The sequence below is a fragment of the Sinocyclocheilus grahami genome, unplaced genomic scaffold (genome assembly GCF_001515645.1).
Source record: "Sinocyclocheilus grahami isolate Dianchi unplaced genomic scaffold, SAMN03320097.WGS_v1.1 scaffold438.1, whole genome shotgun sequence".
Lineage (NCBI taxonomy): Eukaryota > Metazoa > Chordata > Actinopteri > Cypriniformes > Cyprinidae > Sinocyclocheilus > Sinocyclocheilus grahami.
Window position 1 is genome coordinate 126,973 of NW_015505617.1, and position 26,985 is coordinate 153,957.

A 26,985-nucleotide genomic window follows, 5' to 3' on the forward strand; every position below is an offset into this window, starting at 1 on the left:
AGTGACATAACTGAACTTAAATATAGGAGCCTGATAAAAATGCTCATTTTAAATGAAAATTTCAGACGGCACTTGGAGGCTTTTGCATCTGAACTCTTCATATGTTGAAGTTATGTGTTACACAGAACAAAAAGTCAAACAGGTTTGGAATGACATGAGGGTGAGTAATGATGACTGAATTTTCAGTTTTGGGTGAACTGTGACTTTAAGTGAGTTTTATTGCAAGATTGAGGTTTATATGTGTGCATTATAAGAAGGTCTGTTGTTAGAATGTGACTTGATTATAGCATATGCTACAATAGAGCATATTTACTGGTGCCAGCTATATTTGTATAAAATGTATAACATTTCTAAAAATGCAAATTAGTATAACATCTACATATCCTAACCCACCACAGCTGCAAAATGTAATGTGTGATTGGACGTTTCGTCAATTGCTTGGTTTCTAATTCTGTGGCATTGCTGAGCTGCCCATATTCATATACAACTAATATTGTTTGCTATGTGACAAATTGCTTATGTTCTCTGTTGTGAGTCAATTTGGATAAAAGTATCTGTTAAAAGCATAAATGTAAATTGCTTTGGGTAGCCCTGCCCACAGTGGAATCTAATTAGTCCAACATCCGGTAATGTGTAATACACATCATCAAATATGTGTTAGGACAAGGTGTAAATGAACTTTTCTTCACAACAAAGTTTGAACGCGATTAATCACAGAAAATTGAAATGGATAGACACTGTAATGAGGAGGTGATATGTCATCATTGTCATTATGCTTTATGTAGAATTTGAGGAACTGAATATGAATACCTATTTCTTAACACAAATATAAGTTCCATAAACGTATACATGTGTGCACACAAACACGCTCAGCATATGCTTGTTTGTGTCTGTCACTAGATCTAAATGAAGAAATTAACACCTGCTGCCCAAACTCAGAAGACAGAACCTAACAGGACTGACCAAATTCTGGTTTTGCAATGTTATTTTTGACTGATTCATTAAAAGAATCGGCTCATAGGAATTATTTGTTTGAGAGTCAGACTACTCTGGTTGTGTTGTGTGTCCCTGCTACCACTTGCTCTGTGTGACCTTTGACCTGCTCAGCTGCTCTGTATGGGCATGATGTGTTGGGTTTTGGGTCAGAGCGGTCACTTTCTGACACCATGCTGGGGTGAGAACACAACTAGAAGTGAACATAAAAGCCAAACGGGGTCAGTGGGAGCCAACGCACACACCCTTACGCCCTATATACAAACACACACACTCAGATACTCGTGACCCTACGTGGTGTGCCGTTCATTGGAAGTGTGCACCCAAGTGTGAAAGCTAAAACATAACTTTTCTTCACAACAAAGTTTGAACGCGATTAATCACAGAAAATTGAAATGGATAGACACTGTAATGAGGAGGTGATATGTCATCATTGTCATTATGCTTTATGTAGAATTTGAGGAACTGAATATGAATACCTATTTCTTAACACAAAGATAAGTTCCATAAACGTATACATGTGTGCACACAAACACGCTCAGCATATGCTTGTTTGTGTCTGTCACTAGATCTAAATGAAGAAATTAACACCTGCTGCCCAAACTCAGAAGACAGAACCCAACAGGACTGACCAAATTCTGGTTTTGCAATGTTATTTTTGACTGATTCATTAAAAGAATCGGCTCATAGGAATTATTTGTTTGAGAGTCAGACTACTCTGGTTGTGTTGTGTGTCCCTGCTACCACTTGCTCTGTGTGACCTTTGACCTGCTCAGCTGCTCTGTATGGGCATGATGTGTTGGGTTTTGGGTCAGAGCGGTCACTTTCTGACACCATGCTGGGGTGAGAACACAACTAGAAGTGAACATAAAAGCCAAACGGGGTCAGTGGGAGCCAACGCACACACCCTTACGCCCTATATACAAACACACACACTCAGATACTCGTGACCCTACGTGGTGTGCCGTTCATTGGAAGTGTGCACCCAAGTGTGAAAGCTAAAACACAATGTGTTGCATAATTCAGCGGTTCACTGGATTGTCACAGTATAATGTGGTCAGTTAACTGAATGAAATGTATTGAGGTGAATTGTGCTGAACCTGTTTGACGTCTCTGATAGCTAGTTGCATGTGTTGGACAAAATTGATGAATTGACAGGATTTACTTGTGCTCAAGTCTATCCAAACATGTTTGACTCTCTTTTTATCCGTGAAACACAAAAGGAGGTGTTTTGAATTATGTCTTTGATGCTCTTTTATTTATATATTTATTTAAATTTCTCTCTTAATTTAATAGGTCTCCAGAAGGAGTTGAAGGTCCGCCACCCGCCCTCCCGCCCAAACAGTCCCGGAAGAACCTGAGCCAGCTTATACTGTCCCACTCCCAACAGGACTTGGACAACCACATCAGTGAAATGTACGATGTCCCTATAGCAACAGAAAAGGCCACGGTAAGAATGCATCTACTGACTCACTCGACCCAGACTGTCTGTGTGCTACTTTGTCGTTCCTCTTTCCAAAGTTGGCATTAATAGTCCTGTGTCCCTCCCTTCTATGGTGTACCGCTGATGTGGTTGCACTTTCAAAAAGTAATAAAGCTCTTGGTGGTTTGGTGCATGCAGTTCATTGCACATAAATCTTTTTCACTGCCTTTGTGTGAGTTAATATTGTGAAAAAGGGTTTTTATATCTTTTACGAAGCAATGTTTGTGAAATGTAATAATACATTTTAATGTATGTAGTATCTTTAATACGTAAAATACAGTGTTTCATTCATTATAAAACTGCAACAACAAAACAAATAAAAATAAGGATGACAATGAAAGATTAAAATTAATTTTACTTGTGGGGAAAAAGCTACGTTGTCTTCAGAAGCTCACGCTTAAGTTATATGCAGCTTCACCTGATCTCTGAAGGTTTGCATGTTTATGTGTGTGCAAATAAAACAGCTTAGAAAGATCTCAAACAATGACTTGAAACATGCTTAAACAGACAGTCAGAAATGTATGAAGGTGCCAAGTCATACACTGCTTTTAAACCAACCAAAACCTGTACTTAACGGAAATCAATGCAAATTAGCTAAAACCAGTGCAGTGTACTTGAACAGAGAAACTGACATGCAAATGTTGACATTATTGTAATTTTTCTCATGTTTAGCCTAATGGAGTCATTCCTCATGACAATCTTGTCCTGATCAAGATGAAACCGGATGAAAACAGAAGATTTGGGTTTAATGTGAAGGTAAAATGCTCTGCATCTGTCATTTTCTGTGATTTAATGATTACATAGCCTCTGTGAAATCATCTTTCTCTCTCTCCTTTTTAGGGCGGCTCTGATCAGAAGATGCCCATTATCGTGTCTCGAGTAGCGCCTGGAACATCGGTATGTTTAATAGGCTGTTTATTGCCATAAATACTGTACTATTACCCTTTATAGTGCAGCTGGGATTACAGCTGAAGACAATAAAGACAGATTCATTGAAGAGTGACCCCTACAGGATTAGCAGTGAACTGTCCTGTATGTCAGTGTTTTGTTTATGCCTGTGTTCATGGATTTATGCTGCTCTCCATTCAAAATTGGACATGGAATATTCCCACTGGATATTTCTTGATATTTATTTTAGAATAATCAGAATCATGCATTAAAATCGTCATCTAATGGCAAGTACTTTACATTTCATCATTTTCTGTCGGTCTCTCATTTCTAGGCTGATTTGTGTGTGCCTCGACTGAATGAGGGCGATCAGGTTGTGCTGATCAATGGTCGAGATATTGCAGAGCACACGCATGATCAGGTGGTCATGTCCATCAAGGCCAGCTGTGAGAGCCACTCGGGGGAGCTCATCCTGTTGGTGCGGCCCAATGGTGAGCACTGGTCTGATACATACACTAGTCTTTTGCTGCATTTATTATTATTATTATTATTATCAATGTTGAGTCTTTACTGTCACATCAATTCATCCTTGTTGAATAAAATTATTAATTTCATTCAAAAAAAAAAAGTCTTACCCCAAACTTTTGAATGGTAGTGTATATTTACAATATGTGACCCTGGTCCACAAAACCAGTCTTAAGTCGCTGATGTATATTTGTAGCAATAGCCAAAAATACATTGTATGGGTCAAAATTATTGATTTTTCTTTTATACCAAAAATCATTAGGATATTAAGTAAAGATCATGTTCCATGAAGGTATTTTGTAAATTTCCTACCGCAAATATATCAAAACTTAATTTTTGATTAGTAATATGCATTGCTAGGACATTCATTTGGACAACTTTAAAGGTGATTTTCTCAGTATTTAGATTTTTTCAAATAGTATCTCGGCCAAATATTGTCATATCCTAACAAGCCATAAATCAATGGAAAGCTTATTTATTCAGCTTTCAGATGATGTATACATCTCAATTAAAAAAAAAATTACCCTTATGACTGGTTTTGTGGTCCAGGGTCACACATAAGTTCACATTAACTCCTTTACAATGAATTAAATACTAGGGATATCTTGGTATTTATTTACATTGAAATCTTTTTGAGTTGAGGCACGTTGTTTACATAATAATTTTAATAAGACCAAATTCACTTTAAATTCACACATTATAATTCCGATTTCCAAACTTATTTGACAATTGATTTATTCACTTTGTATGGTTCTTGTTAGGGAAAAATAATTTCCAGTTATGTGGATTTATCACAGTAGCACATTGCCATTACATTAACTGTCTCCCTTTGTGTAGCTATCTACGATGTGGTTGAGGAGAAATTGGAGACCGAACCGGATTTTCAATATATCCCAGAGAAATCTCCCACAGACCCATCTCAGCTGGACCAGGACGCCTGGAGGGACTCAATGCTGCAGTTAAAGGAGGGTCTCAACAGTGCTACCATACTGGCCCAGTTTGATGTGAGTTAACACACTGATTCTGAAACAAAACAAATCATTTGTCATTTATTGTCCTAGGCAAAAGAGCAGTTCAAGTTCATATGCAATTGTTTATCTAAATTCCTCATTTACAGCATGCTCTGAAATCTAGAGCTATCAGGGTTATTCAGGATGTGGTCATATCAAAATAACTTCCTATTACTTCCTGTCTTTCATCAGGCAGCCCTAATATCTTCCTGTTAGTGTGTGTAGGGCTTGTGTATGTGAAAATGTTAATCAAGATGTGCAATATATTACTCAAGGAGACATGTCCCTATATGACACTTGTCACTAAACCACTGCATGATTTAAGATACTAGTTCTACAGTGCAGAAGCATGCATTATTTATGTGCTGAAAATACTTCCCTGCCATGAAGTATCCAGTTTGGGCCAGATTTACCGTTAAATAAGATATGATATATGTTGTATTTGCATATAGTGCATGGATTTACACTCAAAGCACCTGGTGGAAGGTCCTTGAAATGATCCATTATTGAAATGCTTGAATTTGAGGAGTAAGGGGTCGTTTCACACAGAACACATTTTTGCATTCCACTGCGCTTCTGTTGCTTTTCTATGGACAGATGTGTTTGACTGTTGTGCTGGCATCTTTTGCAGCATCTCATGCATGATGACGCATTTAAAAAAAATGCAAATGCTCAAGTTGAAAGAAAAATGTGTCTTTTTAAACACAAACATGCGTTCTCCAAGCATTACCTCTTAAACAGCTCATATATCAGAGACAATCCTACCAGATTTCGGTATGGTTTGTGAATGTATGAAAATCATAAAAGTGGAAAGGAAGGTTTGAATACTGAAGGTCATAAGATGTGTGTCTGTTAATGAGTTTTCAATCATTGGAATTTTTGTAGACTGACTGACTTCCTTTTATTTTAAAGCAACTGTATCGGAAAAGGCCTGGAATGACAATGTCATGTGCCAAATTACCTCAGAATCTTTCCAAAAACCGCTACAGAGACATCTCACCTTGTGAGTATCGCTGCATGCCGTTCCTTTTTACTAATAACCAGTGGAATAGATCAAACATAAATCAGTTTTTGTTGTTTTATTGTCAGATGATGCAACTAGAGTCATCTTGAAAGGCACAGATGACTACATCAATGCTAATTACATAAATGTAAGTGACTCATAATTATTTTATTATCTCCACCAAACTCAAACACCCAAGGAATGATGGACTGTGATTAATAGCCTCTCATAATGCTGTTTTGTCATATTCGCAGATGGAAATCCCTGCCTCCAGTCTCATAAACCGCTATATCGCCTGCCAGGGGCCGCTGCCCAATACGTGCCCGGATTTCTGGCAGATGACGTGGGAGCAGGGCTCCTCTTTGGTAGTCATGCTTACTACTCAGGTCGAGCGAGGACGTGTATGTATATCTCTTGATTTTTGACATTGTAACTGTGATGGTTTTCTTTTAACAAAGGAACTATTATCAGTCTTTTTTTTTTTTTTTTTTTTTTTAATCTTCTTGAGCTTATGTCATTTGATTCCTTTCTACCACAGGTGAAGTGCCATCAGTATTGGCCGAACCTCTCAGGTAGCGCCACATACGGCGGCTTTCAGGTTTCCTGCCAGACTGAGGAAGGAAACTCTGCTTTCTTGGTTAGGGATATGACTCTTACTCACATCGAGGTGAGTTGTATTACAGATTTGCATGTTAACTGATTATATTCTAAACTTGAAGCATGTAATGCTGCAGTTCCTGAGAAAGCTACCAAATTGATGATTTAGTTTCTTAAAGGGATAGTTCACTTAAAAATAAAAATGATCATTTACTCACTCTCGTGTCATTTTGAAACTCTGTGACTTTATTCTGTGGAACGCAAAAGAAAATATTCTGAAGAAATTTGGTAACCAAACAGTTTTGCAACCTATTGACTTTCATTGTATGTACAAAAAAAACATTGAAACCGAAAAATTGAAGTTTTGTGATTACATCATTTTCATTTTTGGGTGAACTACCTCTTTAAGCCAATGCTTACTTGCAATTACTTAACTCCAGGTTCTTGTTTACAATAATCATTTGTCATGATCCCATTATATCATTGTCATTTTGTGTTTGTTGCTTTGTTCTGTGTGCCGTTAGAGTGGGGAAAGCAGGGAATTGACCCAAATCCAGTACCTGGCGTGGCCTGATCACGGTGTACCAGATGACTCAACAGACTTTCTGGATTTCGTGGCTCTGGTCCGGAGTAAACGAGCTGGGAAGGACGAGCCCGCTGTGGTCCACTGCAGGTAATTCATATATTTATATAACACAGTAGTTTCTAAATGTAATTATCTAAAGTGAATTACAGTGTAATCAATCTTGGCTTACTATTTCCCCTTTTTATCCCTCCCCTTCTCCCTCTGTCATATCCCAGCGCTGGGATTGGCCGGACGGGAGTTCTCATCACCATGGAGACGGCAATGTGTCTGATGGAGTGCGGCCAGCCAGTGTATCCATTAGAAATTGTGAGAACCATGCGGGATCAGAGGGCCATGATGATTCAGACGCCTGTAAGTCCCGTCCCACCTTCTTTCTTCCTGTCATTGCCTTCGTCAGTCATCCATTGGGGGTTTATCAATGGCTTTCTGCCTTCAGTTGCTGGGAAGAGGCAGAATACTACACAGCTAATGATGACATGTTAAATAAACAACAAAAACAAAAATAATAATTTGTGACATTTTCACTCACATTTAAAATGCAGCAGCAGGGTATAATGCTTCCACATATATAAAAGAAGAAGAGTTGCTGTAGCAGGGGGTCTTGTCTAGGCTGCGACTCCCAGAGCTTGAGACAATGATGCAGCTGTGATTCCAACATGATCTTCTGTAGTTTAATGAGGCCTGTCAGCCCAGAGGCTGCTGACCATGAGACCACACTAATTAGACTGCAGGAAGGAGAATTGGTTGATGCTCAGTGAAAACACTTGTGCACCCACTCTGCTCTTTTTAATTACTGATGTTACTAAGGCATCACTTTTTCTATTGGTCATCCACTACCATTCACATGTTTGGGGTCAATAAATAGTTTTTGAAAGAAATTAGTATTTTTATTCAGCAGGGATGCATTTAAAGGGGTCCTTTTATGCTTTTTCACTTTTTAAACTTTAGTTAGTCTGTAATGTTGCTGTTTGAGCATAAAAAAGATCTGCAAAGTTACAAAGCCCAAAGTCCACTTCAAAAGGAGATATTTTATTTAACAGAAATCACTTTTCAAAAACTACAACGAACGACTCATTTGGACTACAAATTTCGATGAATGAGATGAGACCTGGTTGAGCTGCACTAGAGAAGGCAGCGAGTGTTATCACTATGTCGGAGACACAATAGCTTTCCCAAGGCAGATGAACTTAGAGTGGTTACAATCATCCGGGTTTAAATCGCACTCAAATTGATTTGATATTGACGCAATATTTACACTGAAGCTCGCAGGCGGATATGGTAAGGGGCGGGACATTTCTCAACCAGGCGCCGAGTGCTGCCAATCACAACACACACTGGCCCAGCTAACCAATCACTGCACATTTCGTATTTCAGAAGGCAGGCCTTCATTTGATACAGGAACTATTCGAGCCGTTCATGCCAGACTGGGTTGAGAGGTACTGTAATAATGTAAAATGTGAAAAATAATGTGTTTTTCGAACAACCTAGTATGAGACTGTACTAGACTGTTCTAGTACACCCCAAAACAAAATCAAGACTTTGTAAAAGAGCATAATAGGACCCCTTTAAGTGACCAGATGTGACAGTAAAGACATTTATATTATTTTTAAAAATCTGATTAAAATAAATGCTGTTATTTTCAACTTTTTAAATCACAGTTTGCACAAGAATATTAAGCAGCACAATTGTTTTTAACATTGATAATAAGTGTAAAAAGTTTTTTGAGCACCAAATCAGCATATTAGAATGATTTCTGAAGAATCATGTGACATTGAAGACTGGAGGAACGGCTGCTGAAAATTCAGCTTTACCATAACATGAATAAATTACATTTGAAAATATATTCAAAGAGAAACAGTTATTTTGAATTGTAATAATGTATAACAGTATTATTGTTTTTTTCCCCCTGCTTTTATTTTTTGATCAAATAAATGCAGCCTTGATGAGCATAAGAGACTTCTTTCAAAAACATTTAAAAATCTTGCCAACCCCAAACTTTGAATGGTAGTGTACCTAAATTTGATCACTTTTTAAAATGATCTGCTATTCTGGCCTTACTTGGTGAATAATTTTGAAGGATTGACCTGAGCTATATTTTCTTGACTTTTATTTCTTCCTGTCCGCATCTTATTTTCTGCTTTTGCTTTGTTCCACAGTGGTTCTATATGCATTCTCTCGTCTCTCTCTATCCTTCTCTAACTCACTCAGCCACACAGTCCATGAATTATGCTCTCATCCCAGTTTCACATACTGCCATCACACTTGGCTGCTCTTGTGTGATAGACGGACACGTCTTGCATTCACCATGACTTCCCCTCTGTTCTGTTTTTTCAGAGCCAGTTCAAGTTTGTGTGTGAGGCCATAATGAAGGTTTACGAGGAGGGCCTGGTGAAACCGCTCAAGTCCACGCTGTACGAATCCAACTAATGCAATGCCAGCTTTTCCCGAAAATTATGCTGAAATTCACTGACAGGATTTTCTCCACATGATGATGTTACAGCTCCGTGACTCAGTGATGGAGAAGTATCTCGAGCCAGGAACACAGGACATAAACCAAGCACTGCTGCACTTTATGCTGGCAAAGAGACTACATGCCAGGCTTCAATGAGGAGAGAGAGAGAGAAGTGACAAAGAAATCTAAGGTGAATTAGGTACTTGTTGGAACTTTGAGTGTTCAGGGTTTTAACAAATATATATATGTTAATAATGAATATAGTGGAGATTGCTGGTGCCATATGTGTGTAAGGGCAGGCCCGTGAGTGAATGAGTGTTTTTATATGTGGTCACCTATTATTTGGAAACAAACAGCACCCACAAAACCATTCACATCCAGGCCTGTGCTGCAGATGAACATTTGTATTTTTATTAGAAATATTTATTGTTTTAGTTTAAATTTTGAGCCCTGCTCATTCAACATAAGTAACTACATGAAAAAAAAAAACAGTTTTTGTTACAACAGTGATCTTTTTTTCCCTCTTTCCGTTTGCTTTGTTCTTGCTTTTTGCCACAGGATGAAAATCATTTTTATTTATTTTTCTGTCAAACTAAAAAGCTGTCAACAAGGACTTTAAAGCACTTTGCATTACAGCTTTGATGCAAAATATCGGTTCGGAAGTTAAAGGAATACTAAAATGAAAATGTTGTGATTATTTACTCATCCTTGTGTCTTTCCAAACCCATATGATGTTCTTTCGTCAGTGGAGTGCAAAAGGAGATGTTTTGAAAAATGTTCGTGCTGCTCATTTCCATACAGTGAAAGCCTCCAAGATAAAATGACAGAAAATACAATAATATTTCAAGAAATTGGAATGTTGGAATGTCAGGAAAAGACTGAAATGTAACTTTAATTACTGAAAATATTCCTCCCAGTTAGTAGTTCCTCAACCTTACAGAATTAGTTGTGAAATAAAAGAACCTGTGAGACTGTAGAATAATAAATTCCGGGCCACCAACCCACAGAAATCAACATACAGAAGATTCCTTTAAAATTAGATTGATTCTTTTTTTTTATACACTCCTCTGCTGTTTTATTATAAGAGAACTATCATTTAGAAATTTGATCTGTCCAAAGGCAAACATTCCCTGAAAGAATAAACACCTTGCCATTTAAAATCAGATATTCAATTGAAGGGTTTAGTATTCCCTGTAGGTAATATAACAGCCACATCAGTGTTGCAAATAATAACTGTTTTTTGTGTTGTTGTTAAATCTGAATGTTACACACCACAATGTGTCAAATGCAGTACCACGTTGGGGAATCAAATTGGAGTTTGTTTATTTTTGACCTGTTTATTTCTTGTAGCAGACTGCACACACAGAATATCCCGCTAACATTAGCAAGTGTGTCCAGTGTGTGTGTTGTTGTGTTATTACTGTATGTTTCTGATGTCTGTATGTGTAAGTGTGTTTTATAGTACTGTTGGTTTGAATGTGATTGAGCCCTAGTTTTATGAACAGTCTTTGTTTAGAAGCCATCAAATTAACATTGTTAATCTCTCAAATTAAATTTTTGACCCATTGCCCAGTTTCACAGGCCATCTCTAGTTGAATTCAGAGTTGAATCCATGCCTGTACTTTTTGTAAGGTACTACATTTACAGTCAATCATATGATGTTTCTTTGTGGTCATAATTGCTGGAGAACCTTGGTTTTAGGACCAAATAATTCCATTCTATGCTGAACAGGTTACAGATTTTACCAAAAAACATTTAAAACAGGAATATGGCATGGAATTTGGGAGAAACTACACACCTCCTGCCTTGTGGGACAGCACTTTTTCAACAAAGAGTACAACCGTAGACTGGAGTTAACGTTTTATTTGCTGCAAATAACAGGAAGGTCAAGTTGTGCCACTTGTCCATTTTTATGAAAATATTGTAAAGTGTACATACAATGTTGTATATTAAAAAGAAAATCTTTAAAATAAAAGTAAGGTGTGTGTGATCTGGGTCATTTTTGCATGTGATATTATATATATGGGAGGAAATCAAATGTACAATGTAATTATATATACAGTATATATATAATTACATTGTACATTTGATTTCCTCCTTTGAAGGCTTTGGCAGGATAGTTGCACAGTCTGAGTTTGACGCACTGAGTAAACCAGTGGGTGGTGCTGTTGGGGGGAAAAAAATACAGAGCACCTGAAAGCAACTGGCTTCTAGCTAGAAAATTAGGATCTTTTGCTGGCCCAGATGAGCCAGTGGTTCAGATTTACCTTAGCCTTTATATTTTTAGCAACTATAATATTTTTATATTCCACATTTAAATATTTTTGGACTTATTTAAATGATAAAATACATGTTTTCTTTACAAAAAAAAAAGTTTTTAGTTTGAATAAAAGCTTCAGATACATTTTCAATCCATTTTATGAAATATTATTTTCAGTCTAACCAATACTTCCAAAACAATTACAAATCATTCTTGCAACTCTTGCAAACCTGCATGTAATGTGTTAGCTTTAAAAGTGCTATAATAATTCAGCATATAGAATAAATTATATATGACAAATAATGGTGAATGGTGATTAATTTCTCACGTCACTTCCTGACTAACTACATATATATCATCAGTAATCATTCAGTACCATCTTATTACTGTACTGTGGTACCACTACAGTACCAAGTTGGAAGATATGGGGGATATGCAGTTCTAGTACACAAAGTTCCTAAATGTTATTTTTTGCGCATGAAACTGGATTGGGAAGTCAAACTAGATTCTTTAGTGTATTGCTTTGATCTAAAGTTTTATTCAGTAACTGATTTACAAATTTCTAACATGCCACACAATAGCTGATTGTAGTTTCTTAAAAGATAATACGGTAGCACTTTATTTCGATAGTCCACTTTAGACATTCTATTAACAGTAAGTACATTTGCAACTACATGTCAACTAGCAGTTAGTAGAGTATTAGTAGACTGTCTGCTTAAGTTCTTCTAACACTTTCTTTGTTTACATTCTAGTAACCCTAAACCTACCCTAACAGTCTACTCTGAGAGTTAGTAGACATGTAGTTGCAAATTAATGAGAATTAGTTGACATGTAGTTGACATGTAGTTACAAAGTTACTTATAGTTAATAGAATGTCTAAAGTGGACTATCGAAATAAAGTGTAACCGATAATACATGTAAGTTTAAGAACGTTGTAATGTTGAAACTAAACTAAAAAGTATTGAGGCAATTTTCACTCCGCACCGACCCTTTAAATGTAAATCCACTTTAAGGGATTTACGTGACGTCATTTCCTGAGGGAAAACGGCCATCCCACAATCTTTCGGACCGGGACAATATCAGTTACACTTACCTCCAAAAACATAAGGTGGATGGGCCACACTGCGGCGTAGAAGATGGATATTTCAAAACACAAAGTTGTTTGTTGATAACGGCCGAGGCTAGAGGACTGTTTCATTGGCGGAATATCAAGCAGTCTGCAGTACGTATCGCTTTTGTCTGTGGTCTGAGGAGCAACAAGTGGATTCGCGCCGCTAGCGCGCGGTCTTCCCGGCCGGAGGTGGGCGCGATAGATATCGGAACCATATTACAGCCGTATTGTAACTTCTAGCTATTTGTGTTATTAAATAAATTCAACATTTTTAGGTCGTTCCGCCGTTAAATGTGAATTATGCGCATCTTTTCTTCTTGAGCAAACAGGTGTCAGTGGAGTTCAGTCAGTCAGCGCGTGATGATCGTGAGCCACTCTCGCTACTCTCGCTAGAGCTTTTGCTCTAAACCTCAAGCAGTGCACGCCTGACAGCAGCGTTAAACGTTTGACGTTTTGTCAACCGATATTTTAAACGGACCACTGTCTATTATAAATATTTACCACAATGAAATTATAGTTAGTGAGAATGAAGGTAGCAATTTTAGTTAACTGCAGTTGTATCTAGAGACTAAATATCTTACCACGTTATTTTTCATAAATGCCACAGTTTGTTTTATAGAAATTATTGTTGCCTTGACGTAACCTTTGTATTTTCCCTAACTGTGGTCTTATTACAGATGCTTCAGTTAAATAATAGTTACTATACATGCTGCACAAAATTTGAGTTACATTTTCTTAAAGGAATAAGGTGCCATCTATTCAATACTGGTCTTATTATAGATTCCACAGTTAAACTGTGGTTATAAGCGCTGTTGGGGAAAGTTACTTTGAAAAGTAATGCATTACAACTTGCGTTACTCCATAAAAAAGTAACTAATTATGGTACTTAGTTACTTTTTATGGAAAGTAATGCGTTACGTTACTTTTGCATTACTTTTTAAATCTGGACAGGGCTTGCTTGTTTGTTTTTAAAATAAAAAAGTTCTATTTTAGAACAATATAAAAGACCTTTCACACCAAAAGTGAAATGAATAAGCCTCGGGCTGAAGGGAAAGTAAATGTACGTCCGTACAGCAGAATGCAGAAGAAGACATTTCAACACACTTCAGCAATAGAAAAAAGACACACAAATGTTTGTCTAGAGTAATTTCTGCTTATTAGTACGGCTGAACTGGATCATCGAAGGTCAGAAGCAAATAGAATGGGATTAAATACATAAAGGATATTTGTGTTGTTTAACATTTAATTATTGCAGTTTTGCGTCATATTCTGAGTTGCATTATTTTTATTCATTTGGATGAATACTGAATCTGTTTTTTTTGTGTGTGTGTGTGTGTGTGAGATGAATTAATGCATATTCATATTTATTTTAGAACTACAGTAACGTCTTCTGATTTCTCTCAACATGGGGACAGGAGAGCTGTCAATCAATAAATTGGAAAAAAAAAGTAACTTGCGTTACTTATTTGAAAAAGTAACTCTAGATATAACTAATAACTAAGATATTCTCTTGTAAATTAAAAAGTAATGCGTTACTTTACTAGTTACTTGAAAAAAGTAATCTGATTACTTGTAATATATTACCCCCAACACTGGTTATAAGTAAGAACCATAGCGAGTTGTAATTTGTAACTGAGATTGTTTCTTTATTCCAGACTGGACAAACGAATCTTCCTGAACATGCTGAGCTTCCTTCGCCGTACTCTGGGCCGGCGGTCCATCCGCAAACATGCTGAGAAAACTCGACTCCGAGAAGCCCAGCGAGCCACAACACACATCCCTGCTGCTGGAGATGCCAAGTCCATCATCACCTGCCGAGTGTCTTTGTTAGATGGCACAGATGTCAGTGTTGATTTGCCGGTGAGTTGACTAATACATTCAAGTGTACGTGTGTTTGGTTGACTATGGTTTTCATAAACCATTCTGTTTGGTCAGTTCTTGCCATTTGTACTTGTTGTGATACACTCTTGCTTGGTTGCATTGTGTGACTCAAGAAGAACACTTAAACAATTTAAAATGTGACCTTTATTAAAGCTCAAGGTTGAATCCTAGGCATTTGTTTTCAGTCTCTGCTCTGACAGAAACTTGCCTACTGAGTCACGTTGATACTCCAGTATAACAGAGAGAATGCTCTCCATTGTTCACTGCTGTTTGAGGCTATTTTCTTATTACATAATCCTGGGAGAAAAGTACATTGAAACTAGACATCTCTGGTGGGGACTAGAGATGAGCTTGGCACTTTTAACTTGACACATATGATAATTCTTTACTTTCAACTTTGTAATTTTAATCACCTTGACTTGAACTGATGAGATTAGGAATTCTTTCAAAGTTCTTTACTCAGAACTCATGAGTCAAGCACCCACATAAAATGTATTTGTGCCAAAACCTGATGCTGTTTTTACTGTTATGCCTTTGATATTTTATATAAACACTGTCTTTGCATGTGAAATGAGAAACGGTGCACTCAGGCTGGCCTTTTTTCCTGCCAGTGCATGCATCTTAACTCTATAAAACCAGTGTGTCGTATATGATACATGAATTTGTAAAGCCTCTAAATTATCAACTTAATAAAAACTTTGCTGATAAACCTGTTATAAACAATCTACTACATGACTTCTGACCCCACTTGATGGTTCATACTATTTTAGCAAGTAATATTCACTTTTATTAAATAAACAGAAGAACTAAATTTGTATTGTTATTAAAATTTCATGATGAACGTTTACTGGACTAGAGCAACTTGGGCTACTTCTTTATCCATACATCATTTTATGCAAAGTAGTAGAGCTGGGACGATACGCTAATCTGCCGATTCAATACTATCCCGATACTTGTGTGCCGATTCAATATGTATTGCTATAATTGAGTATTGCGATTATATAACTATTGCGATTCGATATTACAATTTATTGTGATTTTTTTGTTTTGTTTGCTTATTAAAGACTAGACAATGGAAAATACTTGATTATACCCTTAAAAGAGACTGTAAATTAGTCATATTAACAAAAACAATGCATCACATCTTTCTGAACTTTTATTTCAGGAGCATACACATACACAGTGTATATTTAAAGTACCTTGAACCATGAAACTTTCAAGTACCAAAACCCTGAACCACATGAATATAATAGCCAAATGTTCAACAAAATGAGTAAAATAAAGTGCTATGTTACTTTGCATACCGTTTTAGTCATGTTTAGTCATGTTTTCCCGGCAGTGTGTAAAATCCAAAGTGTTTCCACACTTGGGATTCAAAACGGGAAGGTGCAGAAAGAATTCTGGAAGAGGTCTGATCCTCTGCCTTCGTCATGGTTTTGCTTTCTCGCGTCGGCTTGAAACGTATATGACATCATCTAATGCAGCGGCACTGCGCACACAGAAGGATTGCTGTATGACATCAAAGCACCGCGAGAGCTACAGAGAGCAGATGGCTCTGCATGCTTTCGAATCGCCCTCGCGGTACTTTGATGTCATATGCAGATTGGTCTGCTTGGTGCTGCTTCAAGTCGAACACACCTATACATTTCGCCCTCTGTTGGAATTAAAAAGCGCTAACTTCTCCCCACCACCTCTTAGGAAAAGTAAAATAATGAAATATAAATCGATTCTGAGGTAAACCAATCGATTTTTAAATGTTTTAAAAAGAATCGCGATAGTTAGGTGAATCTATTTTTTTTCTCCCACCCCTACAAAGTAGTCATATAAGCATGTGTGTATCAAGAAAAATCAAGGAAATTTAAGTAGTTTGATATAGTATAAAAATCTCAATGCTTTAGAATTTCATCTTACTTTTTGGCCATAGAAATTGGAGTATCTGCACCAGATTGCATATTTTTCTCAGTTTTGGCTAGGGATGCATTGATCCGATACTCAGTATCGGTATCGGCTCCGATACTGGCATTTTCTGTTGGATCGGTTATCGGTCAGACGAGACCGATCCAAATCTGATATTGTGCGTATACTATTCTGTGTTATTGTTAAGCCCCACGAAAGCACAAAAACATTATAAAGCACCATAAAGTCAAAGTTCAAGTGTTCTGAAGCCGTTCCATAGTTTAATGTGAGGTAAAGATGAATATTTAAGTCATTAAATTCAAGTTCACGTAAACTCTTCTCTCCGCTGCAGCTGTCTGTCATCCTCCATTCAGCATTCAAACTGCGTGCCGTGTTCTTTTGCACAGTGAAAGATCATTTATAGCATTTCTTGTTCTGTCCTATGATAGGACATAACAAGAAAGGCTATTAATAATCGAATGTATAGCACAGTAATGGAGGCAGCAACATATGATAGATAGGACTTCTATCTACATATGTTGCTGTCTTCATTACTGCGCTATACATTTAAAAGAAATGTCTTTCAATTGTATAGTTTATATTTATATATAAATACATTTACTTGTTTTCATTAATGTATTTTACAACAATACAAAGAGCAATGTGTAACATTTTACCAGATATAGTATTACACTTATTGACTTTTATTTCTTCCCCACTAAATAGTTATTTCACTAAATGTTTAGATTTTATAAAATTGTGCACTCATGATTTTTCTAGAATAACTTTTGCTGCTAAATTATTCACTAACCTAGTTTATAATAGTATTTTTGTCATATATCATATGAAGCATAGAGATTCTACATTGATTAAAAAACACAAAAAAACTCTGCTTGGATCGGATCGGATTGGAATTGGCCGATACCCAGAATTTTCTGGATCGGATTGGATCTGAAAAAAATGGTATCGTTGCATCCCTAGTTTTGGCCTTTGAATGAAATGTATGTTTTTTTTCCTCAAGTGTGAACTCCATATTCTCACTATATAGGGTGACCACCTGGGTGTTGCGCTGTTGCAGGTCAGCAAGCAATATTAACTTATTATTCGACTATGTTAATACTGATTTATGTTAAATTGAAAACCTATTTTCAGTGACACTGGATGATAATATGCTTTAAATCACCAGTAATCTTCATAAAATGTTAGTTGTGATTTTAAATGTTAGTAGTGAATAGAAATTTCTTTAAGTGGTGATGGTGCTTTATTAGACTAGAGAAAGATTACATGTGTTTTAACCTAATGCAGATCATCTACATTTGACTTTGATTAGGACCTGGTTTAAAAGTTATGGTTATTTCCATTATTACTTGAGATTTGACTCTGACTTGTAAAACTGTATGATGACTCAAGGTGCGCCCTCAAGCCCAGGTCTCAGAGATCTGACCCAGATGCTTGTCATTCTGTTTACTGATTAGCCGTAATACCATCATCCCTCTTGTAGCAGCTTCTTTATGTCTCTGTTTATGCTGTTGTTGAGCCTATGTCAGGAATTTCCTTGACCTCCACCTCAATGTGTTAGGTTTGATGTATGACTGAGTGTGTTGTTGAACTCATGAGTGTTTTGCATTTCTCCTCTTCATTCCTAACTAAAGTTCCAGTATTTCCACTGCTGATGTATTCTTCTATTTTAGTGTTGTTTGGGTTGAAGTGCACATTTATATGCTATCTGTACTATATACTGTATAACAAATTTAGCAGGTTTCCTTGGATCTGCTGTCATTTTGAATGCATTGTCAATAGAGATTGACCGATATATCGATTTTCCGATATTTAAGCATTTTACCATAATCGGATATCGGTTTTGTAATATCGGATTCACTGATAAACGCCGCCATCTTGTGGGCGTTTTGAGAATTGCGCGCAGGATCGCCATTGCAGCGCGTCTGAGGGGGAGACGAGACAACGACAACTGCGTGCAGGTACTTGATATAGTTGCTATAGTTAGTCAACTTTATTTAACATAACAGCCATTTATGCACAAATTAGATGCATTATATAAATGCCTGATATGTAGTTTATGCAGCTTGGCTCTAAGAAATAGAGACCAACTCACAGAGTCACATAGATAATCCGTCAAGTCCTCTCCCAATAAAGACATAACTTTGCCTGAATTAAATAATATGCAGCCATGAATGAGCGGATGTTGGAAATAAAAGCGCTTAATTTAATTCTCTCTCTGTTGTATATTTGCTCATCATTAGTCTCGCGAAGCCGCTTTTATATTGCTGTTCACTCACCGGGTTGATGCTCAGGAAATGCTCCAACACGGCCACTGCATGTGGCTTTTAACAAGATTCACTTGTTTAAAACACCCTAAATTGTATTAACATTTACTATATAACCATTATTTCGCTAATAAACATCTAAATAAATACAACTCTAATAGTGCTGGGCGGTATACCGGTTCATACCGAATACCGGTGTTTATTTTTATTATGATATGAATTTTTAAAATACCGCCATACCGGTGTATGTCTCTTAAACAACGTTCGGAAAAGGGGTCCCTTTTCACTGTTGCACTGTGGTGAGGGAACAGCTGTATGTGTTACTAAGCGTGAAAGTTCAGAAACTGAAGCTGTAGAACTAATAGAACGTGATGACACAGAAGAACTCATCCACAATATCCACATTGACAGCCACAAATATCCACCGCCCCCTGCCATCAGCTCCCACAATTCCACACACAAGCTCGACTTTAGCACTAGATTTAGCAACTTTCAGACCCTTTTAGCAGCTTTTCCCCATAGAATATTCATACTGACAAACCTAGTGACTTTTTTGGATAAACCTTAGCTATGGTTCAGTTGGAAGATTTCGCCAGTGCTGTCCCGCGAACGCGAGGTCTGACTTTCCCGGAGAAGTGTCGCCTCTCTCGGCGTCTGTTCTGTGCAGTGAGCGGCAGAGAAGCAGCGCATTCAGTTGGGCGCACCGCAGCCGACTCGTCAATAAAGGAGTACAAAACAGCGTTTCCTAACACCTGTCGCTTACTGATTGTTTGTAATTATGATCGTAGTTCGTCTGTTAATATCACATGCACTTTTTTGTTTGTTGTTTTTTTTTAGTTTGTTACTCAGACGCAGGCAGTGCGCTGCATGAGACAAAAAAGTAATATAGCCAAAACAACTGTGACTCCTGGTTAACATGTATTAAAAGGGGTCGTGTTTAGTCACTATTTAGTGTGGTATTTTTTGACAATATTCACTCATCATGACAGTAAAATAGGGCATTCTAAGTCAATATACTGCAGTATTTCCTCTCTCAATCAGTAGAAAATATGGTTAACACCCGGTCATGCATGAAAAAGAAATACCGTCAATTTTAGGCATTTGTTTTGTGGTTTTGCATTGATATGTTTGTGTGTTACATTTTTATTTAATTGTCTGGCATCTTATTAATGCAGTGTGGAAAGTCTAATATATATTAGCGGTTTACTGAGGGCACTGGGTTTGATAAAGATCAGTGTGGTCTCTGGGCTGGTCAATGTAGTTTACTAATGGCCTGTTTGAGGCTTGGCAAGGAAATAACCAATACAAGCGGGATTCACATGCCATAGTAGTTTACTCTAAGATCTTAATCAGCCTTTATTTTTCCTTTGTTCTTATTGTAGATAGCTGGCACTATGTTGTTGTTGTTGTTTTAAAGATTCCCTCTGATGTGTTATAGGCCTACACAAGGGAATGATGAGAATAAACTGAACTAGTGGTGACTGATAAATTAGAGGATGAGTTCCCAACTGCATAACCAAGAGTAAACAACCCCACCAAAGACATCAAATGAGCAGATGTCAGTCTACATCACAACTTAAAGGGGTCATATGATGCGATTTCAAGTTTTCCTTTCTCTTTGGAGTGTTAGGTTGGACAAATAAAACATTTCATAGGGCCCTAAACGTAATATTTGTTAAACCTTTAATAAATTGATGTTAAATAGTTTGTTTCATGATTTTAATTAATTAGACATGCTTTTTGATTAATAAAATGTAATTTAACCATTAAAAAGGAGTCCAGAAGCCCCCACCACCCCCCAAAGCCGTAAACCTAGGGGAAACACTGAGTATACTGATCGTTATATCTATACTGATTGTTTTCTTTGCTCACACACAGACACTGTGTCTACTATGGCTGTGCGATTAATCGCAATCGAATCACAATCTCGATTTGAGACGTTGCGATTTGCTAATCGCAAAGCCTGCGATGTGGATGCGATATTACTCTGTTCCAGAGCATATGCATGACTGCCAGCCTTGAGTGGCAGTCTTACTAACCAATAGAGTGAGCGCACTTCCGTTCTCCCCAATCAGCACTGCTCTAGCCAACTGTGTAAACACCCACCATTTAAAAACAAAGCGGGAGAGAGACAGAGTGGGATTATGGCGTCTACAGGGTCAGATCGATAGTTAGGCAAATTAAAACTAAAGAAAAGCGTATGTAACTTAAGCTTCGAAATGACAGACAACGAACAAAAAAAGGTAATTTCCAAGAGCTGCATCACAACGCATATCAAGAGCTCCTTTATCGGTTCTGTTTTCAGTACTGGAGAATAAAAGATACATTCTTAGATGTTTTTGTTAGTACATGAACATTATCTTACACATTTTATCTCCCCAACAGATTAATTTACAATAAGTTTATAGTGCATGTTCGCTATTCCCAATTCAGAAGAGCGCACACACAGCCTGTGTCTGTGAATGCTTCTCATACTCTCTCCTCTCTGCCCCACGCGGTGCGAATCCCGCGTCACGGACGAGCCGTTCACACTTTGCCGCACTCACGCAGCCTGTCTCGTAATGCTGGTTTATACTCGCACCCGGCTCCGCACCGCAAATCTCCACGAGCGCATCTGGAAGTATGGATGAGGCTTGACGCACGCGCGCAACCTGTGTCGACTCGCGCCTGGCTCCGTGTTTAAAACGAGTGTAAATTCAGTCTAACTGCTTGCTAATTTCACTTGGATGAAATTAAACATTCAGCACATTTCCCACTTGTTCTTAAAATCCCAAATACTTAAAAATGAATAAATCAGCCTATAAAACATGTATTACTTTAATAATTGACTAAAGAAAAACAGTTCTTTATTTATAAAAAATAAACAAATCTTTCCATGTTTTTTTCAGCAGGGTAATGATACTCATACTGTGCTGCACATTATTGACAATATTGAGCTGAAGATTGACTTTGCAAATTTAAAATCTGTGTAAAACACAATCGCAATTAGATATTTTCCACAAATCGCACAGCCCTAGTTACAAGCAAAATGAATGAATACAAGCGAAAAGCATGAATATATTATTTTCATATGGGTCTGGGGGTGATTTCTTGTACAAAAACTCGCTCCAGTTTATTCAAAGCCCCAAACTTTGACTCAAACGAGTTTGTCTACTCGATGAGACCTTTCAAATGACATATGACACAAGACTGTCTGAGCTGTATGATGTTTTTTGACATTAGAGTAAATGGCACAAAAAATATATTTTGTAAATTATGATTTTTTTTTGTCATTTATCAGCAAATAACTCTGCACTACTTTGGAGCAGCTACATGCATTGTAAAGCTCAGACTCTAAGCTTTCAAATGATATCCATTTTTTGTTGATTAAGGCAGTGATTTAAAAAATATGATTAGTAATATTTTCGCGGAGGGGGGGGTGTCCCGCTTCATTAAAAAGCTGAGATTCTAAGCTTTAAAATGATACCTATTTTGTGTTATTCCATTCAGGGGTTGCTTAGTAATTTGATTATGAATTTCTTTGTGTGGGAGGTTTCCTGCCGGCGGGACACCTCTGGCTTAAAGGGTTAAGCACCAAAGTACAGAAAACCTACCATGGCACATCTCTAGAGGCAACAAACTCATTGAATAGTACTATGCAGTTGGAAAAGAGACATAAATATCTTTACAGTTCACAAGCTGCACAAACATGCAATGGCCATCTGGTGCATCTCCAAGGAAAAGCTTTTCAAACAGTCACCCTGGATACCCATAAATACGGAATCGCTGTTTCACTGGCCAGTGTGGAGGTGGAGGATTCAAGTTCACTTAATTTCCTGGCTTGACACTCTTGAGGAGTGAAGCCAAGCCTAAACAGGAAAGCCCAATATCACAAATGATGAAAAGCAGACATTAGGGCTGGGTTAACCTGTTTGTTTTGGTCGGCTAGTTTATTGACTTTTATGATGCTGTAGTATTTTATTAGAAGTGCTTTAGTAGAAGAATATATGGCCATGTTGACACGGCAACAGAATATAGTTGTTAGTTCTGTATTTGAGTCCTTAATACAGTTATGTTCACACACAATACGATAGTTTGAGGGAGTGACAACTGCATTCTACAACTAAATTCACAGACATAAATTTTCATGACTCATAACCGCATTCTCAGAAAACCCATGCTGTGTGAAAGGAACCGAACTAGTTGTCTATCATGTCATACAGTGCAAGAGAGCTGCTCTGCTGCATAAACATGCACCTACCGTGTGTTGTGGTTTTTCATGTGTGGTTTCCGTAACTTCCAGAGATGCGTAGCTATATGAGCTGTGTTATCTGAAGGTTGTCATCCAGTCAATGTTCTCCACCAAAATATAAAAGCTGCTGTTGGTGAAATGAAGATTTGACCGATGCACTCACAGCTAAATTAAACACTTGTGTCAAAAAGTGATAAGACTTTAAAGTTTTATGGACTTCACCATCTTGGATATTACCTTGGCCAGTGTCACTATGGTTACTGGTAAGGAATACAGGCTTGACTCTCACTGCACATTCATTCAGACCGTATTCGAGATGCTACTGCAAGTTGCTGTGTGAACTGGAGACATTTCAAGACTCACACCTGTAAGTAAATACGGTTGTCAATCCCAAAATCTGACAGTGTGAATGTAGCCTATATGTGCAACTTTTCAGATTTTCTTCTCAGAGTTTTAGCATGCTGATAGTGTGCTATAAGAAAAACATTGCTCTGATATTTGAAGTAGCAGTACTTTAAAGGGGATGAATTTAGAAACTTAACTGAAACATATCAGCATGTTAAACAAACTTCTTTCTTTTAAACAAAAAAAACACTTTCAAGCACCACCAACACTGACATCAGAGCACTGCATTTGGTTAGTTTTTAAGATTATCTGTGCAAACCACTGACTTGTTATTTGTTATTCGGAACTAATAAAATATATTAACATATAATACCTACTGAGATAGGGTGGTGGATGTGGGTTCAGAACAAGCAATTAAACCAAGTGTTACTTTCTGTCCTGCTTGCTGGAAGCACACTGAGGAATATAACTGCGCCTCCAAAGGCTGTATGTTGGCCTAGCAGCCTGGAAAACCTCAGCTGAACAATGTGAGTCCTGAGCCTGGGTTTCACTCAAGCATACAATGGACTCTTTGTCTGCATTCTTGCAGCTCGCTGGGATGCTTTGTACGCTATGCCAACTCACTGGGGCCTGCGTGAGCATCCGGTGCTGTTCGCCTGGGCTATGGCTAAACCAGCCTCCCCAACTCTGAGTGCAGCAGTTGGGTGAGACACTTGTGTGTCAGCGCTCTTTGTTTCATACATGGTTCTAGCATGGATGTACCTGTTCATAAACTACTACTTTGGGTACTAAACAGTGTATTTAGATGAAGTATGCTAAAGATAAAGGGGTTTGATGGTCTTGGATCTTCTGAAAACTAGAAATTTAAACTTATAACTCACTTTATTTTTATCACAGTCCATGAAATGGTCCCTTTGTTAATTGCCTCTAGTATTAACATTTATCACTCGTTGTGGTCCAAACTTGTGAAATGTTTGACTATTCCTCTTTTTGTTTATGTCTTCGGTGGTCATGGGTCAGGGGCTTTCTTCTTTGTGAAGCTAGACTGTGAATCGCTGGCTTGAGTTGATAGGATGCAGAACTATAGTTTGAAATCAGACACAGTTGAAGTCAAGTGGTTGAGCTGTTGAGACTTTTTCAGACAAAGTCAGAAGAGTTCCTCCTGCGGTTTGGAAGTTGGGATTTTTTACATTAATGAGACTTTGTCCCATAGATGGCTGGAGTGTTTATATTCACACACACACACACACACACACACACACACACACACTTTAAACAGATTCTAAAGATCTGAAGGTTTTGCTTTAGATGTTTGGAACAGAGACATGGTTTTAGTCAAAGCTAGATTGGCCTGCTTGGCCAAGACCTTATCCACTGACCTGCTGTGTCCGTGCTATTGCAAGCCAGTACATGTAATTCCAATACACGTACTTAGTTATAAACAAGAATGAAGTTTGCATAATATTACATACTTGATATCAGTTTAAAAGCTACGCATGCGAGGCACTGAACTGTTAGGATTTAAATAATGTTCTCTCTCTCTCTCCAGAAAAAAGCCAAAGGTGCAGAGCTGTTTGAACAGATCATGTATCACCTGGACGTTGTCGAGAAGGATTACTTTGGCCTGCGCTTCATGGATTCAGCCCAAGTCCCGGTAAGAGCAAAAGGATTTCTCGATGGTGTATGCAAGATGTGCTTTGATATGTCAGCTGATTCGATCTAATTGATGGGCCTGCTGTGTTTAAATAGTCAAATAACTTAACACTTGCTCACCTCCAGTGTGAATGGTTGCATCATGATTAAACCAGAACACTTCTGTTGTAATCTGCAATGAACATACATTGCAGAAAGCTTTGTTGAAAAATATTTTCCAAAGCTACATGCTAATAAGGAGTACTACAGCATTTCACAGAGCAAATTTGCAGGGGAGTTAGGTAGAGGTGGGGGTGGGGGGTGGAAGGGGGTTACTAAAATGTATGTGGGCAGCGACTGGTAGGCAGTGAAGGGAGTCAAAGAGAGTTGTAACATGCACTCTTGATCTGATGTTTTATGCCAATCCTCATGACTGGGTGGTCTTCATGATGTGGTTCGAGTCAAACACAGCTCCCAGAATTCCTGCCTGTTTGGATGCTGTTTTTATTGCTGTACCTATCTAAATTGTTTTAGTTTTGGTGCATTCCCAGCTTGCATTTTAGACGCATTGCTACTGAAGAGTCATTAAAGATCATGAGCTTTTTCTCAATCACATTTTTTTTTCTTTTTTTCTGATGATTTTCCAGTAGCAATCATCATTTAATAACTTCTGTTCAACTTACGCACTATGCACACTCTGATAAACTTTCTTTATTGACAGCCATTTACCTTTATATTATATTTGATAAAATATTGAATCTGCAAAGAGCAGCAGACAGAGCTCAGGCTAGTGCAGAGACTTACGTGAAAGAGGGAGAGGGAAGAGCGTGTGAAGAATGTGTGGGAGAGATCGAGACACTCTATTCTTCCATCAGCATGAGTGCCTGCTCCCTTCCTCCATTCCTCCCTCCCTCCCTCCCTCCCTCCATATTGTTCATGCATCACCCCATTAGAGTGGCCCAGCTCAATAGACGGGACAGAATTTTCTAGTGTTTTCAAACCAGAGTATGAAAACGCTTTTTGCCCACCAGTAGTGGTCGACCGATATTGTTTTTTTGACAGCTAATGCCGATGCCGATATCTTGGAAAGCAGGGTGGCCAATGGCCGATATAAAGCCGATATAATTTTATTTATTTTAATGTTTAAGAAATTTGAAATCATTTGAAAATGGATTAAAAAGTAAATGTGTTAAATAAACATACTTATACTTTAGATGACAAAGTATTTTTCACAAATAAATAAATATTTTATAAATAATATAATAAAAAAAGGAAGTAAACACTGTAACCAACAGGGCACTCAGTATTCTGGGAAGTTTGTGTGCATTGGAATTTGGGAATCATATTTTTTCAAATAAAGCCAAGGTAACACTCATTTTACGTACAGCACACAGTGAAAATGACATGAATATGGCAGTGGGCAAATGCATAAAGCGCAGCATAATTTAAAATCACGAGTTTAAAGTTTGTCGATCGCGCGTCTCCAGTGAAGCTGAACTCTCTACCTGTCTGCATTCAATTCACACGGATCGACCGTCACGCAGAGAACACGCGATCATGCAGGATACAAATGCACACTTCACAAGATCTCACAACTGGATCTGACTAAGTTTGCAAGCTTTGTGAAATTAAATGTTCATTAGTCATTCAAAGATTTGTTTAAATTATATAAATACATATTTGCTGAATGCTGACGGCAAACAAGAAAGTATTATAATGTTTGCCTTTCTGTTACTAATAATGTACTTTTTGTATAAATTGTAATTCCTTTGTTTAACCGTTCTATCTGATTATTAGACAGACTTCT

At 37.6% G+C, this 26,985-nt stretch overlaps 2 protein-coding genes across 9 annotated transcripts in view; both read left to right on the forward strand.

Moving 5' to 3' along the window:
- Window positions 1-11,524, forward strand: part of LOC107551944 (tyrosine-protein phosphatase non-receptor type 4-like) — a 49,808-nt gene extending 38,284 nt beyond the window's left edge. For all 4 annotated transcript variants that reach the window (XM_016233733.1, XM_016233734.1, XM_016233735.1 and 1 more), the window contains exons 16-27: window positions 2,290-2,443; window positions 3,149-3,232; window positions 3,317-3,373; window positions 3,699-3,855; window positions 4,727-4,893; window positions 5,812-5,902; window positions 5,989-6,050; window positions 6,157-6,303; window positions 6,441-6,569; window positions 7,024-7,172; window positions 7,301-7,436; window positions 9,420-11,524. In XM_016233733.1, coding sequence (XP_016089219.1) covers window positions 2,290-2,443; window positions 3,149-3,232; window positions 3,317-3,373; window positions 3,699-3,855; window positions 4,727-4,893; window positions 5,812-5,902; window positions 5,989-6,050; window positions 6,157-6,303; window positions 6,441-6,569; window positions 7,024-7,172; window positions 7,301-7,436; window positions 9,420-9,512 — 1,426 coding nt within the window. In that variant the 3' untranslated portion in view covers window positions 9,513-11,524. The remainder of the gene's footprint in view (window positions 1-2,289; window positions 2,444-3,148; window positions 3,233-3,316; window positions 3,374-3,698; window positions 3,856-4,726; window positions 4,894-5,811; window positions 5,903-5,988; window positions 6,051-6,156; window positions 6,304-6,440; window positions 6,570-7,023; window positions 7,173-7,300; window positions 7,437-9,419) is intronic.
- A 1,317-nt stretch (window positions 11,525-12,841) lies between these two features.
- Window positions 12,842-26,985, forward strand: part of LOC107551945 (band 4.1-like protein 5) — a 49,016-nt gene continuing 34,872 nt past the window's right edge. For 4 of the 5 annotated variants that reach the window (XM_016233739.1, XM_016233741.1, XM_016233737.1 and 1 more), the window contains exons 1-3: window positions 12,842-13,019; window positions 14,564-14,768; window positions 25,096-25,200. In XM_016233739.1, coding sequence (XP_016089225.1) covers window positions 14,589-14,768; window positions 25,096-25,200 — 285 coding nt within the window. In that variant the 5' untranslated portion in view covers window positions 12,842-13,019; window positions 14,564-14,588. Of the gene's footprint in view, window positions 13,098-14,563; window positions 14,769-25,095; window positions 25,201-26,985 lie in introns of all 5 variants that reach the window. The other variant, XM_016233738.1, reaches the window with a different exon arrangement.